This window comes from Leptodactylus fuscus, chromosome 3 (assembly GCF_031893055.1).
Source record: "Leptodactylus fuscus isolate aLepFus1 chromosome 3, aLepFus1.hap2, whole genome shotgun sequence".
Lineage (NCBI taxonomy): Eukaryota > Metazoa > Chordata > Amphibia > Anura > Leptodactylidae > Leptodactylus > Leptodactylus fuscus.
The window spans coordinates 88,742,553-88,763,675 of record NC_134267.1 but is presented as its reverse complement, the minus strand read 5'-3'; the positions used below and the strand labels follow the sequence as shown (position 1 = coordinate 88,763,675).

At 42.0% G+C, this 21,123-nt stretch overlaps 1 protein-coding gene across 2 annotated transcripts in view; it reads left to right on the top strand.

The window, feature by feature from the left end:
* The first annotated feature begins 405 nt into the window (after positions 1-405).
* IFNGR1 (interferon gamma receptor 1) overlaps positions 406-21,123 on the top strand; it is a 49,875-nt gene continuing 29,157 nt past the window's right edge. The window contains exons 1-4 of one of the 2 annotated variants that reach the window (XM_075267945.1): positions 406-632; positions 15,613-15,727; positions 17,412-17,581; positions 20,720-20,877. In XM_075267945.1, the coding sequence (XP_075124046.1) occupies positions 557-632; positions 15,613-15,727; positions 17,412-17,581; positions 20,720-20,877 (519 nt within the window). In that variant the 5' untranslated portion in view covers positions 406-556. The remainder of the gene's footprint in view (positions 633-15,612; positions 15,728-17,411; positions 17,582-20,719; positions 20,878-21,123) is intronic. The other variant, XM_075267944.1, reaches the window with a different exon arrangement.

Sequence of the window (21,123 nt, the reverse complement as noted above, 5' to 3'; positions counted from 1 at the left end):
ATTCCCCTGAACGAATTACCAACACAAATGTGTACGAGGCCTAAGAAATATGGGATGTCACAGTGCGACAGGGACTGAAGAAAATACCAAAGCAGCAGGACCAAACCGCGCTGGGAACATCGGGGATCACCCTTGGACAGATGAGTATTTGAGTTTTGTTTTAATTTTTTTCACCTTCCCCAGCCTCATATTAAAAAGTGGTTGTCCTGGAAAACTCCTTTAATAACAATGCACTTTATTATGTCCCATCCATCAGCCTTCTTCCCTCTCCTCCTCTCCACGTGCGCTGCTCCTGCTATCTGTGACCCCGCCCCTTCCTGACCGGCCCCACCTCCATGACATCAGGGGGAAGCTGCTCCACTCTAGCGCGCTCGTCAAGGCTGGAACCTTCCCAAGTGTTTGTTATGAGCCTGCAGTGTAGGGGAAGCTCTTCCCTGCAGCGGACATGCGTGCCCGGGCGCCGCCCTCTCTTACTTCCCTACCACACTGAAGGGAGTTTCCAGGCGCTTTTCTTACGTGGGTTGTTCGTACATATAAAGCCGTGCCGCAGTCAGACATGGAAGCCATCCCATCCAGGACCGTATCTCTCCTGCTCTATGTCCTCTCAGTTCTGGCGGTGTCTGCTGTGCCAGGTAATGTTCTCACCTAATGGCCACCTGCTGACAGGTTTCTTAGTGTCAGTCAGTGACTGTCAAGCCTTCTGTCTGTTTGATGTTCTCCCTGTATCCTACTTAACTCCTACGTCATGTTCTCAGGTCTGAATGCTGGCTCACACTACTGCAGCTACAGTGTGGGAAATATATGCATGCATAGGCCTTGTGTTATTGTGTGCCGGAGGCTTATGTGTTCACCAGTGGTGTCTCCTTTAGACATCCATACACCAGTGGTGTTCCAGAGCACATCTCTTATAGATGTCTGTACATCGGGAGCATCCCCTATAGACATCCTTACACGAGTGGTGTCCCAGAGCACATCTTATATATGTCTGTACATTGGGAGCATCCCCTATAGACATCCATACACCAGTGGTGTCCCAGAGCACAACTCTTATAGATGTCTGTACATTGGGAGCATCCCCTATAGACATCCATACACCAGTGGTGTTCCAGAGCACAACTCTTATAGATGTCTGTACATCGGGAGCATCCCCTATAGACATCCTTACACGAGTGGTGTCCCAGAGCACATCTTATATATGTCTGTACATTGGGAGCATCCCCTATAGACATCCATACACCAGTGGTGTCCCAGAGCACAACTCTTATAGATGTCTGTACACCGGGAGCATCCCCTATAGACATCTGTACACCAGTAGTGTCCCAGAGCACATCTTATATATGTCTGTACATCGGGAGCATCCCCTATAGACATCCATACACCAGTGGTGTCCCAGAGCACAACTCTTATAGATGTCTGTACACCGGGAGCATCCCCTATAGACATCTGTACACCAGTGGTGTCCCAGAGCACATCTCTTATAGATGTCTGTACATCGGGGGCATCCCCTATAGACATCTGTACACCAGTGGTGTCCCAGAGCACATCTCTTATAGATGTCTGTACATCGGGGGCATCCCCTATAGACATCTGTACACCAGTGGTGTCCCAGAGCACATCTCTTATAGATGTCTGTACATCGGGAGCATCCCCTATAGACATCTGTACACCAGTAGTGTCCCAGAGCACATCTCTTATAGATGTCTGTACATCGGGAGCATCCCCTATAGTCATCCATATACCAGTGGTGTCCCAGAGCACATCTTATAGATGTCTGTACATCGGGAGCATCCCCTATAGACATCCATACACCAGTGGTGTCCCAGAGCACAACTCTTATAGATGTCTGTACATCGGGAGCATCCCCTATAGTCATCCATATACCAGTGGTGTCCCAGAGCACATCTTATAGATGTCTGTACACCGGGAGCAACCCCTATAGACATCCTTACACGAGTGGTGTCCCAGAGCATATCTCTTATAGATGTCTGTACATCGGGAGCATCCCCTATAGACATCCTTACACCAGTGGTGTCCCAGAGCACAACTCTTATAGATGTCTGTACATCGGGAGCATCCCCTATAGACATCTGTACACCAGTGGTGTCCCAGAGCACATCTCTTATAGATGTCTGTACATCGGGAGCATCCCCTATAGACATCTGTACACCAGTGGTGTCCCAGAGCACATCCCTTATAGATATCAGTGACATCCCCTATAAATGTCCATACACCAGTGGTGTCCCAGAGTGTGTCACCTATAGACGTCCACACACCAGCGGCGTCCCACTCCGATATATTACAGTATAGTTTTTACCCTGACCAGTACTGTTATATCCTGATGGCTTGTTGGATATACCTTTTTAGTAAAGTTCTCCAATGTGACATTTTTCCCTGATAATCCTGGTGGGTAGCACCACCACTTGGTGAGGGTGAGTTAGTATTAGTGATTTTTCTGAAAATGGAATGTCACCAGAAAATGTGCTTGGGGCGGTCACATGGCTGCGCAGTGATCTAGGTAACTACAGATTTTTGGTAAAGTAATTAATTTAGAAGGTAGACAGGGGTTAGGGTGTTTAGGTTATATAGATCAGTTTATCCAACAACCGCTTTAAAAATAGTCATTATTAACTGACAATGGTGAAGTAAATATTTTGTATTTTTAAATGGAAACCTGAATGATGCAAAAGAGTGAAAGTGTTAGAAATGTTACAATTACATTACAATTATTATGTTCAGACTTCCATTTCTGTTATGCAGAAGTGCAGCTCTGAAGATAAATCGAGCTGATCGGTGGGTTGCAGAGCTGCTGTAGGTCCCCTAGAAAGTGAATATCGATTCATTAAAAAGATCCCATCTGCTGTATATACTGTTGTGTACAGTTACAATGATTGACACACCATAGTGCAGTGTGCCCCAGGTCAGAAGTGGTGTACTTTAGTTGTTAGTAGCAAAACTGCCTGACCCCTTTAATATGTTTTCTACTTTTACGTTTGTTCTGTGTGTTCCTTTTCGTTAACCACATTAGAAGGATTTCTTGTATTTTTTTTTTTTTTTTTTTTTATTGTGCAACCTTGGATAGTGTATGCGTCAGTACTCTTTACTTCCTCATTATATTTTAGATTTGACAGATTTGTTCTCGGAGATAGGTCAGGTGGCTGGGTTCTTGTGCCATGTGACTTCCTTATTCAACTGTTGCCACCATGTTACAGAGCACATTACTGTGATAAAAAATAATATACCTCTGTTATGTACAGTGCTTTTGTAGATTTGGAGAAAAACATCTTATACAATTGAAGCAGGTAGTACACAGGGATGGATCTTTAGCCCCGGGAGCTCTGCTTTTGCTGCTCAACTAGGATGGGTGATGTCACAGCATTATATTAATATTCATTTCATGAAAGCTGAAGCCCGCCCCCAGCGCACAAACTGCCTCATATGCATAAGACGTCAAAGATGTATTTTATCAGAATCTACAGAAGTTACGTATATAACGAGAGGTATATGGTTTTACTATAATGTGCTCTGTAACCTGGTTGTGTCAGTTGAATATGTTTTGGGGAGGCAAGAGTTCCCTTAAAGGAATCCTATAATTAAAAAGCAAATGTTTTCTCTTAATAATAATAATAATAATAATAATACATTTTATTTATATAGCGCCAACATATTCCTCAGCGCTGTACAATTTGTAGGGTTCAAATACAGACAGAAAGATACATTACAAAGAAAGTCATTTCACACAATGGGACTGAGGGCCCTGCTCGCCAGAGCTTACAATCTATGAGGTAGAGGGGGTCACACAAGAGGTCGCAGGGGCAGAATTATACAGTAGACTGACAATTTTGTAATAAAGGTTACTTTCATTACACAAACATAAAATTTTATGAGCCGTCACTAGTTGTGTCCTTTAACATGTGGATGGTGCTTGGACATATAAAGTTAGCCTGAAATGGCATCATATCATGAAGGGTAATGCAATAGAGAAGTGTTACATTTTAGGGATTCTAATGAGGGTACAGAAGGGTTTACATTAGGAATTATGGTAGGCCTGTCTGAAAAGATGTAGGAATAGCCTTTAGAAAGGCTATTCTTCTCCTACCTTTAGATGTCTTTTCCGGCCGCCATTCGGTAGAAATCCCGGGTTTCAGTATGCAAATGAGTTCTCTCGCAGCACTGTGAGTGGTCCTCAGCATGTCAAAAGTTCGCCACGGGGCCCTTCCATTCCTAGTTATGCCACTGGTCTTCTGTATCCATGTTTTTGAGAGCACGCGCTCTTGTTGTAGTTGTTTACGGTATATATACAAAATTGTGTACACCTGGATCTATTATTTTATGTGTTTTGTCGGTGAATGTACAATTGAATAGGAGTTTTAGGTGCAAATATATGTGTTGGTGCTTAATTTTTTTATTTTTTTTTTTTTCAAAAAAAAATTGTCACAAAGTTACATGAAAGTGGTCATGACTATTGAGACACATGTAATCTGCAGGTTATATACTTTCAAAAAAAATGTAGGGTTTAGGGGTGCACTTTTTCATGTTCATGCAGGTGTAGGCTTATGTTGAGCTTTTTTTTTTTTTTAATAAGGAGCTTTGGTGCTTATAATTTTTTTGTTTGGTGTCTACTTTTAGCAACTAATATTTATTAGCTTTTTTTTAATATAAAACTTTCACCTTAAATAAAAATTGGATGAACGGGCCTGTTTGTGTACAGTACCAAGTGGCATTCTGACAATGCTGCAGGTGTCTACATTACGGAAAAATTATTTTTTATTTATGTTGCGATTTAGGTTTGATTTGACCAACGCAAAACTGTTAAAATTGCTCTGGTCACTGAAGGTGCAGAATTTCCGGAGACCCCGGGATGCGAAAGGGTTAATGACAGATGCAGTTGGAGCCCCATCTGTCCGTTTTGTACATCAGCATTCAGCCCCCCCCACCATGTAATAACATGACACAATCATCCAAAGTCACTACACAATGTGTTCCTGCTTCCTGAGAATCAGATCCCCATTGTTCAGATCCCCAATCTAAGAATAAGCCATTCATATTAACCCTTTAACCTTGAAAAGTTATGTGAAAGACTAATGTGACATGTTTAAAATCGCGTGTGTGTTGCTTGCCGTGATTGAAAAGCACAGATGGCACATGGATGAGATGGGATTTAACCGCTTTGTTTTCAAATGCCTATCAGAGGCGAAACCGCGATAGAACAGCATTTTGGCACTTTTGGTGTGTTTGTTTTTTTTTTTTTTTTTTTTTTTTTTTTACTATTTTATTAGTAAAACAAATTTTCAGATTAGGATGACTACTTGCTAGACTAGAAAAGGTTTACTGTACGTACACTTAAAAACTTGATGACTACTGTATTGTGCCACTTCCTTTACCCTAGAGTAAGCTGCTGTAAGGCGTCTGATATACTGTATCTGAAAACCATCCAAATAAGGAAGTTCTGTGCTTGTAACACAGGGTCCTAAAAATGTGTAATCTGGTGGTGTAATAAGAGCAGAAGTGCCATTTTATATCTCTAGCCTCTGTACTCCATCATATGTATTCCATCTTTGGGCAAGGTTTGGGCCCCCTTTTCCTTATTTCAAGATAATAACTTTTTAATCCATTTTTATTATATAGCACTAACATATTTCACTTTACAAATCATAGAGTTCATGTACAGACAGAATGATACTTTAGAGTAATAAATGAATTCACACAATAGGAGTGAGAGGGATCAATGATGTCTGAGGATTAAGCAGTTATGTCTTGGTGGATTGTACATGGGAAGAATATGCAAATCTGACTTCCATGATGTAATTAGGATGCCAGTACCTCAAGAATGCACACCAATAGAGGGCGCTCACTGAGAATGTGCAAGTCTATCTTCCATGATGTAATTAGGAAGACAGAGTCTCAGTCAAGCAAACTAATAGAGGGCGCTCCCTTTAACATCATGCCCGACCTTAGAGGCCTTTGTTTGCAATGATGTTGGGATTTTACCAGGCACAGTCTCTCAGCCAAGTACAGTTGTTTCGATGTGTTGCATCTCATCAGCTTGGCGCAAAAAAGAAAAGGGAGAGACACCGAGCGCACTAAGTTTAGTATACACTGGAAGAGGGACACAATTTGAAAAAATGTAGAATGACCAAAAGGCCTCTCACCTGACTGGGTTGTGATGGAGTCACAATGCCCTAAGATGCAATGGTGAAGTGAATATTTCTGGTAAGAGTGGCAGCGGTTCCGTCAGCAGACACCGGGGATTGAGCAGGACAAGAAATGGAAGCAAGGATCCGCGCTCACTGGTCATCCAGGGTAGGTAAAAGTCAAATGACTGTCAGCTTTTTTTATTCAGAAGAAGGTACAGTACAGCTGTGATCCTTGCTTCCATAGCCGTTCCGAATAGCACGCTCCCATAGAAATGAATGGAAGCAGCTGGCACGCATACTTCGCCGGCGGCTGGTCGCATAAACCCCCCCCCCCCCCGCGCTTGCCGGCTACATCCATTCATTTCTATGGGAGCGTGCTGTTTCGAATAGTATTCGCTCATCTCTAATAAGTAACCCTTGTCTTTTAATGTCTATCTCAAAAATTGTATCCACTGGTAACTTTCTGTGTGACCTTGTTTTCCAAGCACAAAATTTAACCAAGTGTGGGAGACCTGATGGCCATGCAGAGGTCCTACAGACTGACAAGTCTGTTTCCTTTTAGCTCTTATATCTAGGTTTAGTGTTGTTTCAAACCACTATGGCTTCACACCAAAACCCACATCAGTGACAGTCACACCTATTGTTTCCCTTTCCTTTTTACATTTCTTCTGTAACTACGCGCTGTGTCACTAACAATTTGTATTGACCACAAATAACACCTTGCTATGAAGAGGTTATGGTTTTCTGAGAGTACATTCAGTGAGAGAGTGGCGGTTTACGTGAAACCTCAGAGCAACGATGGTACATGTTCAGATTAGTTGTGATTGGTCTTTTAGCTGATGACAGTGGTCAGGGAAAGCCAGATTTCCTGGCCACTGTCTCCTCTGTAAATGGAATACATTGGCGCTCATCACTACTGCCTATAGAGTTCAGCACTGTGTCCTCCACAGGCAGCAGAGGCGAGTTCAATTTGCTGCCAGACATGTAGTATCTTTAGACTGGCTTTCCATGGCCACTGCCATGTTCCTGTTGGGCCCTGGCTAACTGCTGACTGTGAGCCTCTAACCCATCTGTGTCTGGTCACACCCCCTGTGACCACGATCGTTTTATCCTGTTCATCATCCTGTTTTTTTTTTTTTTGTTTTTTTTTTCCTTCCCCCTCCCCCTCCCCCTCCCCCCGGTGTATTTTGCACAAGATATTGAAAGGTAAAGTTTTTAGTATATTATAGTATAAGCACAATTTTATTTATTTTTTTAAAACTACTCTTTATATGAATATGTTGTGGCTCCTGGAAGGTTGGGTGTAAAACATGAAAGCACAGAAAAGGTTACATCCTGTAGACTATGGGACTATGTGGGTTGTAGAAGACCTTTCACCACCTCCACTAATTTCAGCAACTTTTCATTCTTTAAAAGATGCTGCGTCATCTAATTCCGTCACAGATGGTGTTTATTTTTTCTTCCCCTCTAACTCACCCCTTACGCTCGGTTCCTACGGAGTAACGCGCCGTGCATTCAGACACGCATACACGTGTCAGAGTGTGAGCGCTCCAAACAGATCCCATTCACTTCAATGTGTGCCGGCTCACACGTGCTACACATTGAAATCAATGGGTTAAAAAGCCTCCCATTGATTTCCATGTGTATCGCCCGTAAGCTGGCACACATTGACGTGAATGGGATCTGTTTTGAGTGCTCTCACTCTGACACGTGTATGCGTGTCTGAGTGTGCGGCGCGTTACTCCATGGGAACGGAGCCTTACAAACACACATATACACACCACGGTCTTTTCCGTCATCTTTTTTGGCTGCAGCTCTCTACATGGGGCTAGAACACACTGTAGAAGAGCAAAGTTATTGGCTGTTATAGAAATGTCTCAAAGTGAAATGATTCTATTTTATTTGGACTGTTTACCACACTGGGGGGAAAAACTTCACTGTTTCATATACACTGCATGTTACTTTTACTTGTAAAAAGCAGTTTTTCCCTTAGTTACATGTGGTCGGGAGGCAAAAATATGAAGGTACAATGAAAAATGCAAACCTGTTTTTAGTGTGTGTTACTCATAACATACAGCTCTACTCCTTTCACTTTCTGTAAGTAGGTACATACAGTATGCGTAGTGACATGTTATGTCACTATACATACTGTGTGACATACCATGTGAGCAACGACCACTCTAAGGGTATGTTCACACAGTTTTTTTGGAGAGGAAAAAAATCCGCTTAAGGAATTAGGAAATGGGTTTTTTTTTATGCGGTTTTTTTTTTTTTTTTTCTCCCCCGCTAGCTGAAAGAAAACACTAGTGGGGGGGAAGGGGAAGCTAGCGGCTTCCATTGAAATGAATGGGAGGCGTTTTTGCAGGTAGATTTTGAGGCGGATTCCATGTCAAAATCCGCTCGCAAAAAACTCTGTGTCAACTAGCCCTAAGGAGTGCATGGCAAACAGGCTTTTGCTAGCCTCACAGCCTCTACTGTGTTCTCAGTAGAAGAGTATTTGGAAGTATGAATATGGAACCAGGAAAGGATCTGCTGGAAAAGTGTGTCCACTATCTCACGTCACATCTCACATGTCTCATACCAATAAAAAAAACTACACTTATTATTGAATAAGTGTAGTTTTTTTTTTATGCCAAAAATAAGTAGTCAACTAGCTCCGATAACAGAAAAATCTTAAACCTCTGAAGATGATACAAAAACACTTGATTTCTTTTTCACCAAATGGATTTTTATTGTGCAAAATTAGTAATACATAAAAAAAACTGTATAAATTGGGTATTGCTGTAATTGTAATGACCAATAGAATAAAGGTGACCTATATATGTTGCATAGTGCATAGGCAAAAAAAAGTAACATGCCTGAATTGCGTATAGCTACCTCACTAGAAAAATAGAATATACTGTATTTTTCAGACTATAAGACACACCTAGGTTTTAGAGACGGAAAAAATTATTTAAAAGCAAAAAATGTTGTAAAACATTTAAAGGGAGTCTATCACTAGAAAAACACATTGGAATAGCCTTTAAAAAGGCTACTCTACTCCTTTCTACAGAGAACTACACAAGTGTACTGCGCAGGGATATGGGTAGTTATATATTTACTTAAAAATTAAAAAAAAAAAAAAAAAAAAAGTAAATTGGCAGTTAGGTGGGGGTAGGAAGTTTAGTTTAGGGGTTTATTTGCACTTTATCTCAGACAACCCCTTTAAGGGGTTAAATTCTAGAATGTGAGAAATATGTAAACAGAAAAATAAATTGGCAAGGTGGTAAATTATTTTACCGCACTGTGCTACATCAGCAGACTGTGTATGATTTTTTTTTTTTATTATTATTATTATTATTATTATTAGGCATCCACCTACTTCAGCCATGTCTACTCTTTACTGTTTAGCTAGTCTGCTCATAGCTGTCATGTGGATATCATCATTCAGCGCCGCACCTCCCATGAGGCAACCTGAAGCGAGTGCTTCAGGCGGCGCTATGGCAGGGCCCCAGGGAGGGCGGCATTTTTGATCACCTAAGCCAGTCCAGGACAAGCACCGAGCGGTGGTTTGGGGAGGCCACTGGAGCAGCGCTGCTCCAGCAGCCTCCCCTCACGCTCAGGCAGAGAGCAGGTTGTCTCCGTGCCTGCGAACGGTGCCCCTTCATGTCGCCATGCCCCTTTGCTCCGCCTCCTCCTCGGGGGGGGGGGGGGCTTTCTGTAGTTCGCCTCGGGCGGCGAAAGGGGCAGGTTCACCCCTGTCATCATTACTCTAATATCTCTATATCTACTCTAATATCACTATTTATTCATATAATTAAATAAGTAGAAATCTGTTTATTTCACAAAGTAGGCGGTTGGCAATTCAAAAGACTCAAATAGCCGCAAAAAAAAAAAAAAAAAAATTGCCCATCTATGATGAACAGAGAAACAGCAGGTGTCAGACCTGAACAGAGCCCACTTTGACTTTTTTTTTTTTTTTTTTTTTCTTCCTGAAATTGCTAAAAAAAAAAAAAACAACAAAAAAAACAGGCTGGCACCAGAGACTCCAAATGGGGATACAGATTTGAATATAGCCTTAAAATACAACCTCAATTCCAATTATGTTTGCACGTTGTGTAAAACAGAAATAAAAACAGAATAAAATGATTTGAAAGTCCTTTTCAAATTATATTCAATTTAATTCACTACAAAGACAAGATATTTAATGTTCAAACAGATAAATAAACTTGTATATATCCTATCCTACTAATATTATAAACCTATAAACCGAATAATAATAATAATGTTGTTGTTGTTATAATTATTTATTATTATTATTTGTTCCTCAATCACGCAAAAACGGCTGAACGGATTTGAATGAAATTTGACACACAAATAGATTGTAACCTCAGTTAAAATATAGGCCACCTTTTATCCCGGTAAATGACATGGTTTCATGACCGTTATGAATTTGGGTTCACATACTATATTAAGTTGCTGCAGGAACAGTGTATCTCACCCAGGGCTGCTATCTCTCTGTGTCAACACACGTAAAGGGGTTGTCCCATCACAAGCATCCTATCTATACTGCTAGTTTATGTGAATTTAAGACTTTTCCTAAATGTATTGCTTTATCAAAATTTTGTTTGGCCGCTATCTTAATTTATTCACTTCATTGTTTACACTCCGTTTCTATGGCCCTTGGGATTATCTGCTCATTTGTCAAGTGATGTAGCTGCCTGCTCTCAGGGGGGAGGGAGGGGCTGGTAGCAGCTCTGAGCTGTTTGTGTCAGATAAGTAGCGGAGCTTCTCAGATAGGGGAGGTGAGAGCTCCGGGATTTCTGAGCTCTTATCAGTCGGTTTAATTGAATTTGGCTGATAAGGACTGAGATAGGGAGTCCGTTACTTCTGTATGTAATGCAAACTCCAAGCTCAATCCCGTGCAAGTGAAACCCTGCCCACCGATGTGCCGAGAAAAGCAGGAAGTGAAGAGAGCACAACAGCCTGCAGGTTAGTGAACAAGCGTCATGGGAATACCCCTTTAACCCTCAGTGTGTAGACACCTTTGCATATTATCTGATCTGCTCCACTGCTGACAAACTCCTGTAATCTAAATTGGCAGTTTGCCAATTTTTAACATGCTTGGAAAAAGAGAATCAAATTTGTTGACAGCTATGAAGGTAGGGTAGCAAGAAGTCAGAGTTCTTCTCAAGCGCAGCTGAAGGGAATTATCAACGTCAATAACATGCTCATTATATGGCTTCCCAGCGAGCTGCTGAGATGCCGGAACAATCCCAGCCACAGTGCAAGAACCAAGTTCAGCGGCAGGCCAGCTTGAGAGCTGCCGAAACGCATGAGCATGTGGATCATCAACGCCAACAACACACTCATTATATGGGGTCCCAGTGAGCTGCTGAGATGCCAGACCAATCATGGGCACAGCGCCAGGAAAGAGTTCAGTAGCAGGCCAGCTTGACAGCTGCCGAAATGCTGGAGCAGGTGGATCATCCACACCAACCACACGCTCATTATATGATGTTCCAGCGAGGTGCTGAGATGTCGGAACAATCCCAGGCACAGTGCAAGAACCAAGTTCAGCGGCAGGCCAGCTTCAGAGTTGCGAAAATGCTGGAGCATGCTGATCACCAACGCCAAGAACACGCTCATTAATATTGTGTCAAAGCAAAGTATCTTCTTATTCGGACACCCCTGCAGAGACCCCCTTGTGGGACAATCCTGGCTTGTCTGATCTATTTGTGTTACCTGATGCTAGGTCTTGGTCACGATATGGGGTGTCTACTCTAGCGAATTTATATACACAGGGGGTGTTTGTTACTTTTGACTCTTTGACCGCATCACATGAGATCCCAAGACACCAGTTCTTTAGGTTTCTTCAGATACGTCATGCTCTTTCCTCGATATTTCCTGCCCAACCGTGTGCCATTTCCGAATACCCGCTCATTGGTGTGCTACGCTCTCAGGGCCCTGGGGGTCTTATTTCGGTTCTATATAACCATCTAATTCATGTAAAGGTATCTCTGGCTGAGTCCCCGGCTCTGACGCGTTGGCGCACCAATATCCCAGAATTGACTGATGAGCTGTTTCAGGAGGTTTTGGAATCTCCTCTTTATGTCTCTCCTTCAGCTAATAATAAATTGATCCAAATTTTTATCATACACCAATGTTATTTGACCCCTGTCCGTTTGCACAGAATGGGCCGTATGTCTAGCTCGACTTGTCTCAGGTGTCCGTATCCTCGTGCAGATTTTTGGCACATGATGTGGGGTTGTCCGGTGGTTCGCACCTTTTGGAGGGGAGTGGTAGACCTTCTGGCAGATGTCCTGGGCCGCCCAGTCCCGTTTTCTCCCGAAGTCTGCCTGTTTGGCGTTTTGGAGGAGGAGTTGTGGCAGCATCATACTCGATTTTTTCTTAGAGAGTGCTTGTTTTATGCTAGGAAAGCCATCGCCTTGCGGTGGATGGCCCCTAGATCCCCATCTGTCTCCCAATGGCGGAAAATGGTTAACTCGGTTCTCCCATTTAATCAGATTATATATAAAGGGAGGGGCTGTCCCCAGAAATTTACTACGGTATGGGGTGCGTGGTGTGATTCTCCCGTGACCCAATACTCTGCTCCCATGATGCGTTCGGCCCTAGACACCTTTGCTCCATAAATGGGAGCTACTGCCAGATAGGTCTGTGACTCCTCGTGTGGGGAATATATGTGACTGTTGTAACTTTGTTGTTGTGTCATGTGATATTGTGTTCAGAACTGTGTTGTGGTCGGGGTGGTTGGGTTGGGGTCGGGATGGACCAGTGCTGTGGCTTGTTTCTGGTTAACTATATGTTTCTTGTGCTTATACTGTACCTGTGTTTTTCTTTTGTTTTGATTGTATTACTTGCTTTGTTATGTAATCTTCAATAAAACGAGTTTAAAAAAAAAAAATATTGTGTCAAAGCGAGCTGCTGAGATGCCGGAACAATCACAGGCACACTGTGAGGAATATATAATTTTTTTTGGGGAAATACTCACTCTTTGAATTTGATTGAGTTTTAACCTGCACTTGTAGATGTAGCAACTAACTATGTTCACTGACAGTGGTTTTCTGAAGTGTTCCTGAGCCCATGTGGTAATATCCGTTAGAGAATGGCGGTTTTTAATGCATTGCTGCCTGAGGGATCTAATGTTACGGACATTCATTGCTGACTTTCAGCCTTGCTTAGGGTTGGTTCACATCTGATTTTGTATTCCGTCTGGGGAGAGTCCGCATGGAGATCCCCCTGAACAGAATACAAACGCAATTGCAAGCGCTGTGCTGTAAAAGCAAACAGACTCCATAGACTATAATGGGGTCCATGTGCTTGCCACACACTGCCTGCACGAATCATGCGGACACCCTTTTTTTTTTTTTTTTTTTTTTTTTTTTTTTTTTTTTCTCCAAACCCCCCCCCCCCCCCCCCCCTGACTTTTGTTGTCCCTGTCCTAGCTTTTTTGGTACATTTTTCACTCCTTTCACAAAATAAGTGAATATTTGCAAAAAAATAACCCGTTTGAACATTAAATATCTTGTCTTTGTAGTGTATTCAATGGAATGTAGGTTAAAAAGGACATGTATATCATTGTATTTTGTTTTTATTTATGTTTTACACAACATCCCAACTTCATTGGAATTGAGTTTGTATTAGGGCTAGTTCACTCGTGAAAACCGCCTGGCTTATTTTGGTCCGGAAAAAAAAAATGCTTCCTAATTAGGAAGCGGTTTTTGGTAAAGACCGCTTCAGAAAACGCCAGGCGGTTTTCTCCTCCTCTAAAGTGAATAGACCATAAAAAAAAAAAAAAAAAAAAAAAAAGCGGCCCTCCAATTCACTTCTATTGCTTTCCTTAGGCGGAATCTGCCTGAAGAAAGGTCTTGTTGCTGCTTTTTTCTGTTAGCGGGAAAAGAATTCTAGCGGAAAAACCAACACTAGCGGTCTCCATAGATCACCATTGTATGGAGGCGGTTTTTGAGGTGAAATCCACTGTCAAAATCCGCCTCCTTGCCCCCGTGCGAACTAGCCTTTAGTGGTATTTATTCAGCTATTTGTGGGAATATAGTGAATGTGAGAAAGCTGGAGGCTAAATAAATAGATATCCTCTTGTCAGGTTTTGTGATTGAGAATTGATCAAATATATCTGATTCTGAAGTTGGTTTTAACCCCAAGTGTATAACTATGGCGGCCGCCTGTACATATGCTAAGTCGCAGGCATTAACCCTTTTAGCACCTCGATGACAAAGGCACCATTTTCCTGGCAGCGCGTGGCGCCAGTGGCTGACGTCACGGTGTGACAGCCGGGAGCTTTGTGAAGGCTCTCTGGCTTGTCTGCAGTAACTTTCTTTTGCAGGCTAATCTATATAGCCTGCAAAAGAAATGATGATTTATTGCATTAGTAATCAGACCCCCTCGGGTTCAAGACCCCTAGGGGGTCTAATAAATGAATATATATACCCGGTCTACTGAATATAGGGTATCTGCAGTGCTCCTATTCAGTCGGGAAGGGGTTAATAGGAGCACTGCAGATACCCTATAGTCAGCCAGGCTGGATTCCAAGTAGGGGGAAAAAAAACCTCTGTCCTCAAGCTCAGGGAAGGGGCAGACAAACAACTAAAACACCCCCTCCCCTTCCCCAGCACCCACAAACTCCAACCTGCTGCATCCCCCCCCCCTTATACTCGAGTATTTACGGTATAAAAAAAATTACACAGTATTAAAATTTCAAATTGCCCCTGTTTATCTAGAACACATAGAAAAAGCACTTAAATACTGTGAAACACCTACACATTAGGTATCCCTGTGTCTGAAAACACCTGCTCTACAAATCTATATATAAAAAAAAAAAAAAAAAAAAAAAAAGTGTATATGTATATACACATAAACACGGGGAGAACATACAAACTCCTTGCAGATGGTTTTTGTTTTTTTTGTTTTTTTGCCCTTGGCAAAAAAAATTTCACAGCAAAGCGCTGCAGTGCTAACCACTGAGACACCGTGTGGCCCCTTATAAGAATATTTTTCCTATACGGTAAACCCAGGAGCGGGAAAAAGTCAAAAGTGCCAAACCGACGTGTTTTTCACAGTTTTGCCTCTGATAAAAAAAAATTTAATAAAAAGTGATCAAAGCAATAGCGATTCCCCAAAATGGTATAACTGAAAAGTACACCTGACACCGCTAAAAACGAAAAATGTCATCAGCGGGAAGGGGTTAAAGGCCGAAGGCACACAATGAGTAAATGGCCACTCATTGCGCTGGGCTGCTGGTGAACCTATAAAGCTACACAGCCATTAACTGGGGAATACCTTTACCTTAAAAATGTAGCCAGTAGTATCCAACTTCAGCAACTTGGGGAGAACAACCAGACTTTGTTGTGTCCTAGTTCCTGACCCTCAGATATAAACAGTCACACAGCAAGAAAATTTCTATAGGTGCCATTGTTATGATTTGACATTCTAACGTGAATGTATTCTCCATTTTTGTCTTTAGTTCAGAAACCATTTAACTTGAAGAAGATATCATACAACTTCAATACTACATTATCCTGGGACTACGACGTAACTTCTGTCACTCCCTATTTTCAAGTGGAATACAAGTCTCCAAGGTAAGAAACCTTTTAATGGGTCGTTATTGGATTATGTTATGATATGTGCACTGCTTGATGTAGTTTACAAGAACAAAGCATCATGCACTAATAATCAGCTAACATTGCACCCTACTGCAGAGCAGGGTAGGGCGTGAACGGAAATCAAAATCACAATTATTTGTACTTATTTCTTGCCTTAAAGAGGTACTATCTTTCAAGCACTTTTTTTTTTTTTTTTTTTTTCCCCTTCCCTTCCTGAGTAACTTGTCGGAATAGCCTTAAGAAAGGCTATTCTTTTCCTACCTTTCGTCGTCTTCTCTGCGCCGCCCTTCCATAGGAATCCCGGGTTTTTGTTGGTATGCAAATGAGTTCTCTTGCAGCACTGGGGGCGTCCCCAATGCTGCAAGAGAACTCTCCAGCACCGCCTCTATCTTCTTCAGCAACGGCCTCTTCCTCCTTTTCTTCTGGCACAGGTTTAATACTTCTAGGCCTCGGGCAGAGCAGACTGCACATGCCCACAGGCCACGAGAAAATGGCCGCTTACAATACTGTGTACACGGCCATTTTCTTGTGGCCTGTGGGCATGCGCAGTCTGCTCTGCCCAAGGCCTAGAAGTCTGAAACCTGCACCGGAAAAAGACTGGTGAAGAGGATGTTGCTGAAGAAGATGGAGGCGGTGCTGGAGAGAGTTCTCTCGCAGCATTGGGAACGCCCCCAGTGCTGCAAAATAACTCATTTGCATACCGACAAACTGGGATTCCTACGGAACAGTGGCGCAGAGAAGACAACAAAAGGTAGGAGAATAGCCTTTCTTAAGCGTATTCCGACGTGTTAGTCAGAAAAAAATGTGTTTGAAAGATAGGATCCCTTTAATGCCAAATCCTATCCCATGTAATGGTTTTCCCACAACTGTTCAAGCAGCAGAGAGAACAGTATAAACTATACAGTAAGAGCCTCTAAGTGTATAGCTCTGTATACAGTGCTGTACTCTTAGAATATACTGGATACCAAACAGGAAACAGTTTGCCATTAAAGTGTATACTGTAAGGGAAACCATATGTGCAAACTTGTGTACAATGTTTATTAGAGGACAGTGCTGTATAAATGTCCTTTTCATAGTGTCAGACCATATTGTATCTCCCCCCTTCCCCCTCTCCTTCCACCACAGTAGTGTGTGAACAATCAGCTGAGTCTGCAGGGTGATGTGTTGGAGAGTCTGTCACTAGAATCAGTCCCCTATGTGAATTTGAGCCGACTCGTAACATTTTTTGATATTTTTTTTTTTTTTTTTGTATTTAAAAATTTAGTCTGCTATGCTTACCTGTACTAAAAAGTTTGTCATGTGGCATAAATTTTTACAGTGATAGTGGCCGGTGTATGTATCCCTATGTAGGTGTATAGTACTCCTGATGCATACCTGTGCCAGAAACATCGGTTCACCCTTTGCCTCTTAGGCTGCGTTCACACGGAGTTGTTTTGGTCAGGAAACTGACTCAAATTCCTCCTCCTAAAAACACCTCAACATACAATTCTATGTATGAATGTATCTTGTGCATCAACTATGAGCTAATGAATCACTGAAGTCAAGTTTTTGTTTTTTGGGTTTTTTTTTTTTGCAGATTTTATGCAATTATTGCTTAAGTGTCTGAAAATACTCTTATGCAATAAAATGTTAAGTTAACTTTATCTTCCTTTTACTTCAGAAGCCATTCTTGGACAACTGTAGAAACTTGTATGAACACCTCAAGTAATTACTGTGATCTTTCCGAAAAGATTGTCGATCCTTATGTTTATTATGATGTTCGAGTGAAAGCCGTTGTGGGCTCTGGAATGAGCAACTATGCAAAAACTGAATTCTATTTGATAGAAGATGGTAAGTCATGTCTAATATTTCAACTTCTTTCTTTTCTTCCCTTTCTCCCTCCCTGCACCAGTGTTACAAATTAATTTCCATATAAGGGTGTTAGTAAGAGTGGTGGAATATACCTCCTTGTTGTATCATTTGGCCTTAGAGATGCAGTATTTTTGCTTTGCTAAAAAATGCAAGGCTGCATCTGTCTGATATTCATTGTATACCTCTGATTATAGTGCTGTTTATTCATTTTACTTTTTTTTTCCCATCCTTCTGACTTGCATTTTTTATTGTTTAAAAAACACACAAACAAAAAAACACCTAAAAGACTACATTCACACAACAGTGCCTTGCACTTGGCCATAAACAAAAGGTATTTTCCCAATGGCATTCACGGGGAGGATTCCTTTCTTCCCACAGGAATAAGAAACTGCATGTAATCTGTAAATATAAAGCCCCTCCTCCACTTGTTCCCTATTCCTCATGAGAAGCGTGCAGTCTGACCTATCTTAAGATCAGGGCCCCACATATGTCTGCGGTTTGGCTACTGTCAGACAATGTGTCATCTTAAACAAGCACGGCGGCACAAGATCAGTAAATCTTTGGAGCATTTCACGTCAAATTCTGACCTGGGTACAAAATAAATCGTTGACTTTGTCGTTGTACACCTGAAAGGGGAATAAAAAGTTATAGTGGGCTACCTCAGCCAGGTCCAAATAAAAGGAGTGCATGTTAAATTCCAAGATCTTTTCCATGATGACTGCAGAATGGAAATGATTTAAAGGAGAATCGCCAATCCCAACTTTTTATTCCCCATTCCAACACGACAATCTGTTGAAAGTTGATGCTTTCTCACAATCCTGGGGTCCAGGTCTGATGTATGCATTACTTTCTGATTGTCAAAAAGGGCCTGGCTTCCTCTTCTTTTTCGTCTTAGAGCAAGTAATTACTGGACTTTACCCCTCTCTCCGGCTCTTTTTCTCCAGAGCCCACTCAGTCATCCAAGAATATATCAGTTTCACTTGGCTATTGAATGAAGTTTGAATAGTGAAAACCACAGCCCCTTGTACTTTAGCATAGTAGGTAACCTATCACCTCCAAAATTTACCTATATACGGTATTTAGAGTTTGTCTTCAAAACCAGATATTTCCTTAAAGGATCCTATCATTGGATACCCCCTTTTTTCTGACTAACACGTAGGAATAGCCTTAAAGGCTATTCTTCTCCTACCTTTAAATGTCTTCTCCACGCCGCCATTCGGTAAAAATCCTGGTTTTCTTCGGTATGCAAATGAGTTCTCACAGCACTGTGGGCGGTACTCAGCGCTCAAACAGCACCCAGGGAGTCCCCAATGCTGCGAGACAAATCTTCAGTGATGCCTCTTCTTCAGGAACGGCCTCTCCCTGTGTCTTCTTCCGTCCTGGGCTTCAATCAGGCCTGAGGCCCGATAGCAGAGCAGACTGCGCATGACTAGAAGATTGAAACCCAGGACTGAAGAAGACACAGGGAGAGGCCGTTCCAGAAGAAGATAGAGGCTTCGCTGGAGAGTTCTCTCGCAGCTTTGGAGACGCCCTCAGTGCTGTTTGAGCGCTGAGGACCGCCCCCAGTACTGCGAGAGAACTCTTATACATACCGAACAAAACCTGGATTTTTACCGAACGGCGGCGCAGAGAAGACATCTAAAGGTAGGAGAATAGCTTTTCTGAAGGCTATTCCTACGTGATAATCAGAAAAAAAGGGTATCCAATGATGGGATCCCTTTAATCTTCTAGTTTATTCAAAGGGTCCTTAATAAAGGACAAAAGGTCAGTACCCTGAAAATACAGACAGTTGTCTGCATTAAATATCTTCCCAAATAAGAAGTTTGCTCTTGAACAGGAAATACTTAGAGGACCTGTCACCGATTGGGGCACAGTCAGTTTCATATACTGCTGGAAAGCTGACAGTGCGCTGAATTCAGCGCACTTTCGGCTTTCCCGATCTGTGCCCCGGGTAAAGCGCTATCGATACCGTAGCGCTGTACAGTCAGAAAGGCGTTTCTGACAGTTAGCCAGGGACGCCCTTCTTCACAGCAGCGCCTATCGCACTGTGCTGTGTGAGCGGGGAGGAACGCCCCCTCCCTCGGCTCACAGTGCTCGTCCTTAGACGAGTATTATCAGGAGGGGAGGGGGCGTTCCTCCCCGATCCACAGCACAGCATGATAGGCGCTGCTCGGCAGAAGGGCGTCCCTGGCTAACTGTCAAACGCCCTTCTGACTGTAAAGTGCTACAGTACTGGGACCGATAGCGCTTTACCCGGGGCACAGATCGGGAAAGCCGAAAGTGCGCTGAATTCAGCGCACTGTCATCTTTCCAGCAGTGTATATAGAACTGCCTGTGCCCAATCTGATGAAAGGTCCTCTTTAAAAGGAGTCAGTTATCTTCACCCTTCCTTCTGTTCCTCTGTGCCTCCATAAGATCTTGACCTGGACTTACCTGCATTATCCAGAGCTCCTTTTGAGCTGATTTCTTCGATTTTTTTCTTGGCTAGCTGTAATTTAAAACTGAGTGGAACTGCAAGCTATTTCTTATCAACTTCATTTGCTCTTGGAAGACAGAATTTAAGCACCATTTTTCACTTCTTCTGAAGGTTGTGTTGAAATTTCATCAAGAAATTGTTTTTGCCTAATGTTGTCCTAATCCTACCTCTGATGTACAGAGGTTTCCATTGTTTGAATGTTTTTCTGTGTCCCAACTTATCTTGCAAGATTTCAGAAATTCTGATGCATATTTATTATTATTATTATTATTGTTATTATTATTATTATTTTGCTTCATGCACTATGGCGTTAACTGGGGAACTAATGGAGAGGCTCCATGCACTTTCCTGTTTCTGTAGGCGGTGTAGAATGCCAGGGTGGAACTCTGCAAATATTGAGTCTTTGCACAAATTTGATGTACTTTTCAAGAGCTTAGAAATGTAATAAATTAGCTTCATTATCTATATACTATGTAAACCAAATTTTGTCAGTCCAGTTTTGGCCATAACTATTAAAACCGCAGTTATCAGTCAAAATTGATTTGATATCTATTGAAACCTTGTGTTCTGATACAGTATAAAGGGTGTCCAGGAAATTGCCATACTCATTATTTATTATTATGATTATTTATTTTTTAAAGGTATTATTGGACCCCCTACAATAAATGCATCTGTCGATGAGAAGTTTATGTACATTGATGTTGGATACCCAGATGCACCACATGTTAATGGAAAAAAGAATGTAGGAGACTATTTGGATGACCTTACATATGACATACATTATGGGGATGAAATGCAGGTATGCTTATTAATGACTATTAGGAAGGATTTTTCAAGAAGTATTATGTTATAATGAACATAACTTGTTGAACTCATTGGTGTTTTGCATCATACCATTATGTATTTATCCAGTATGATGAACAACATTTATAGATAAACAATGCAAGAAAGTCAGAAGTACCTGAATATTGTACATGTAAAAACTACAGCTGAGGGGGGGCGTTCAGACTTGCGCTCCTGTCTGTCCGCTATGTTTCTGTCCTAA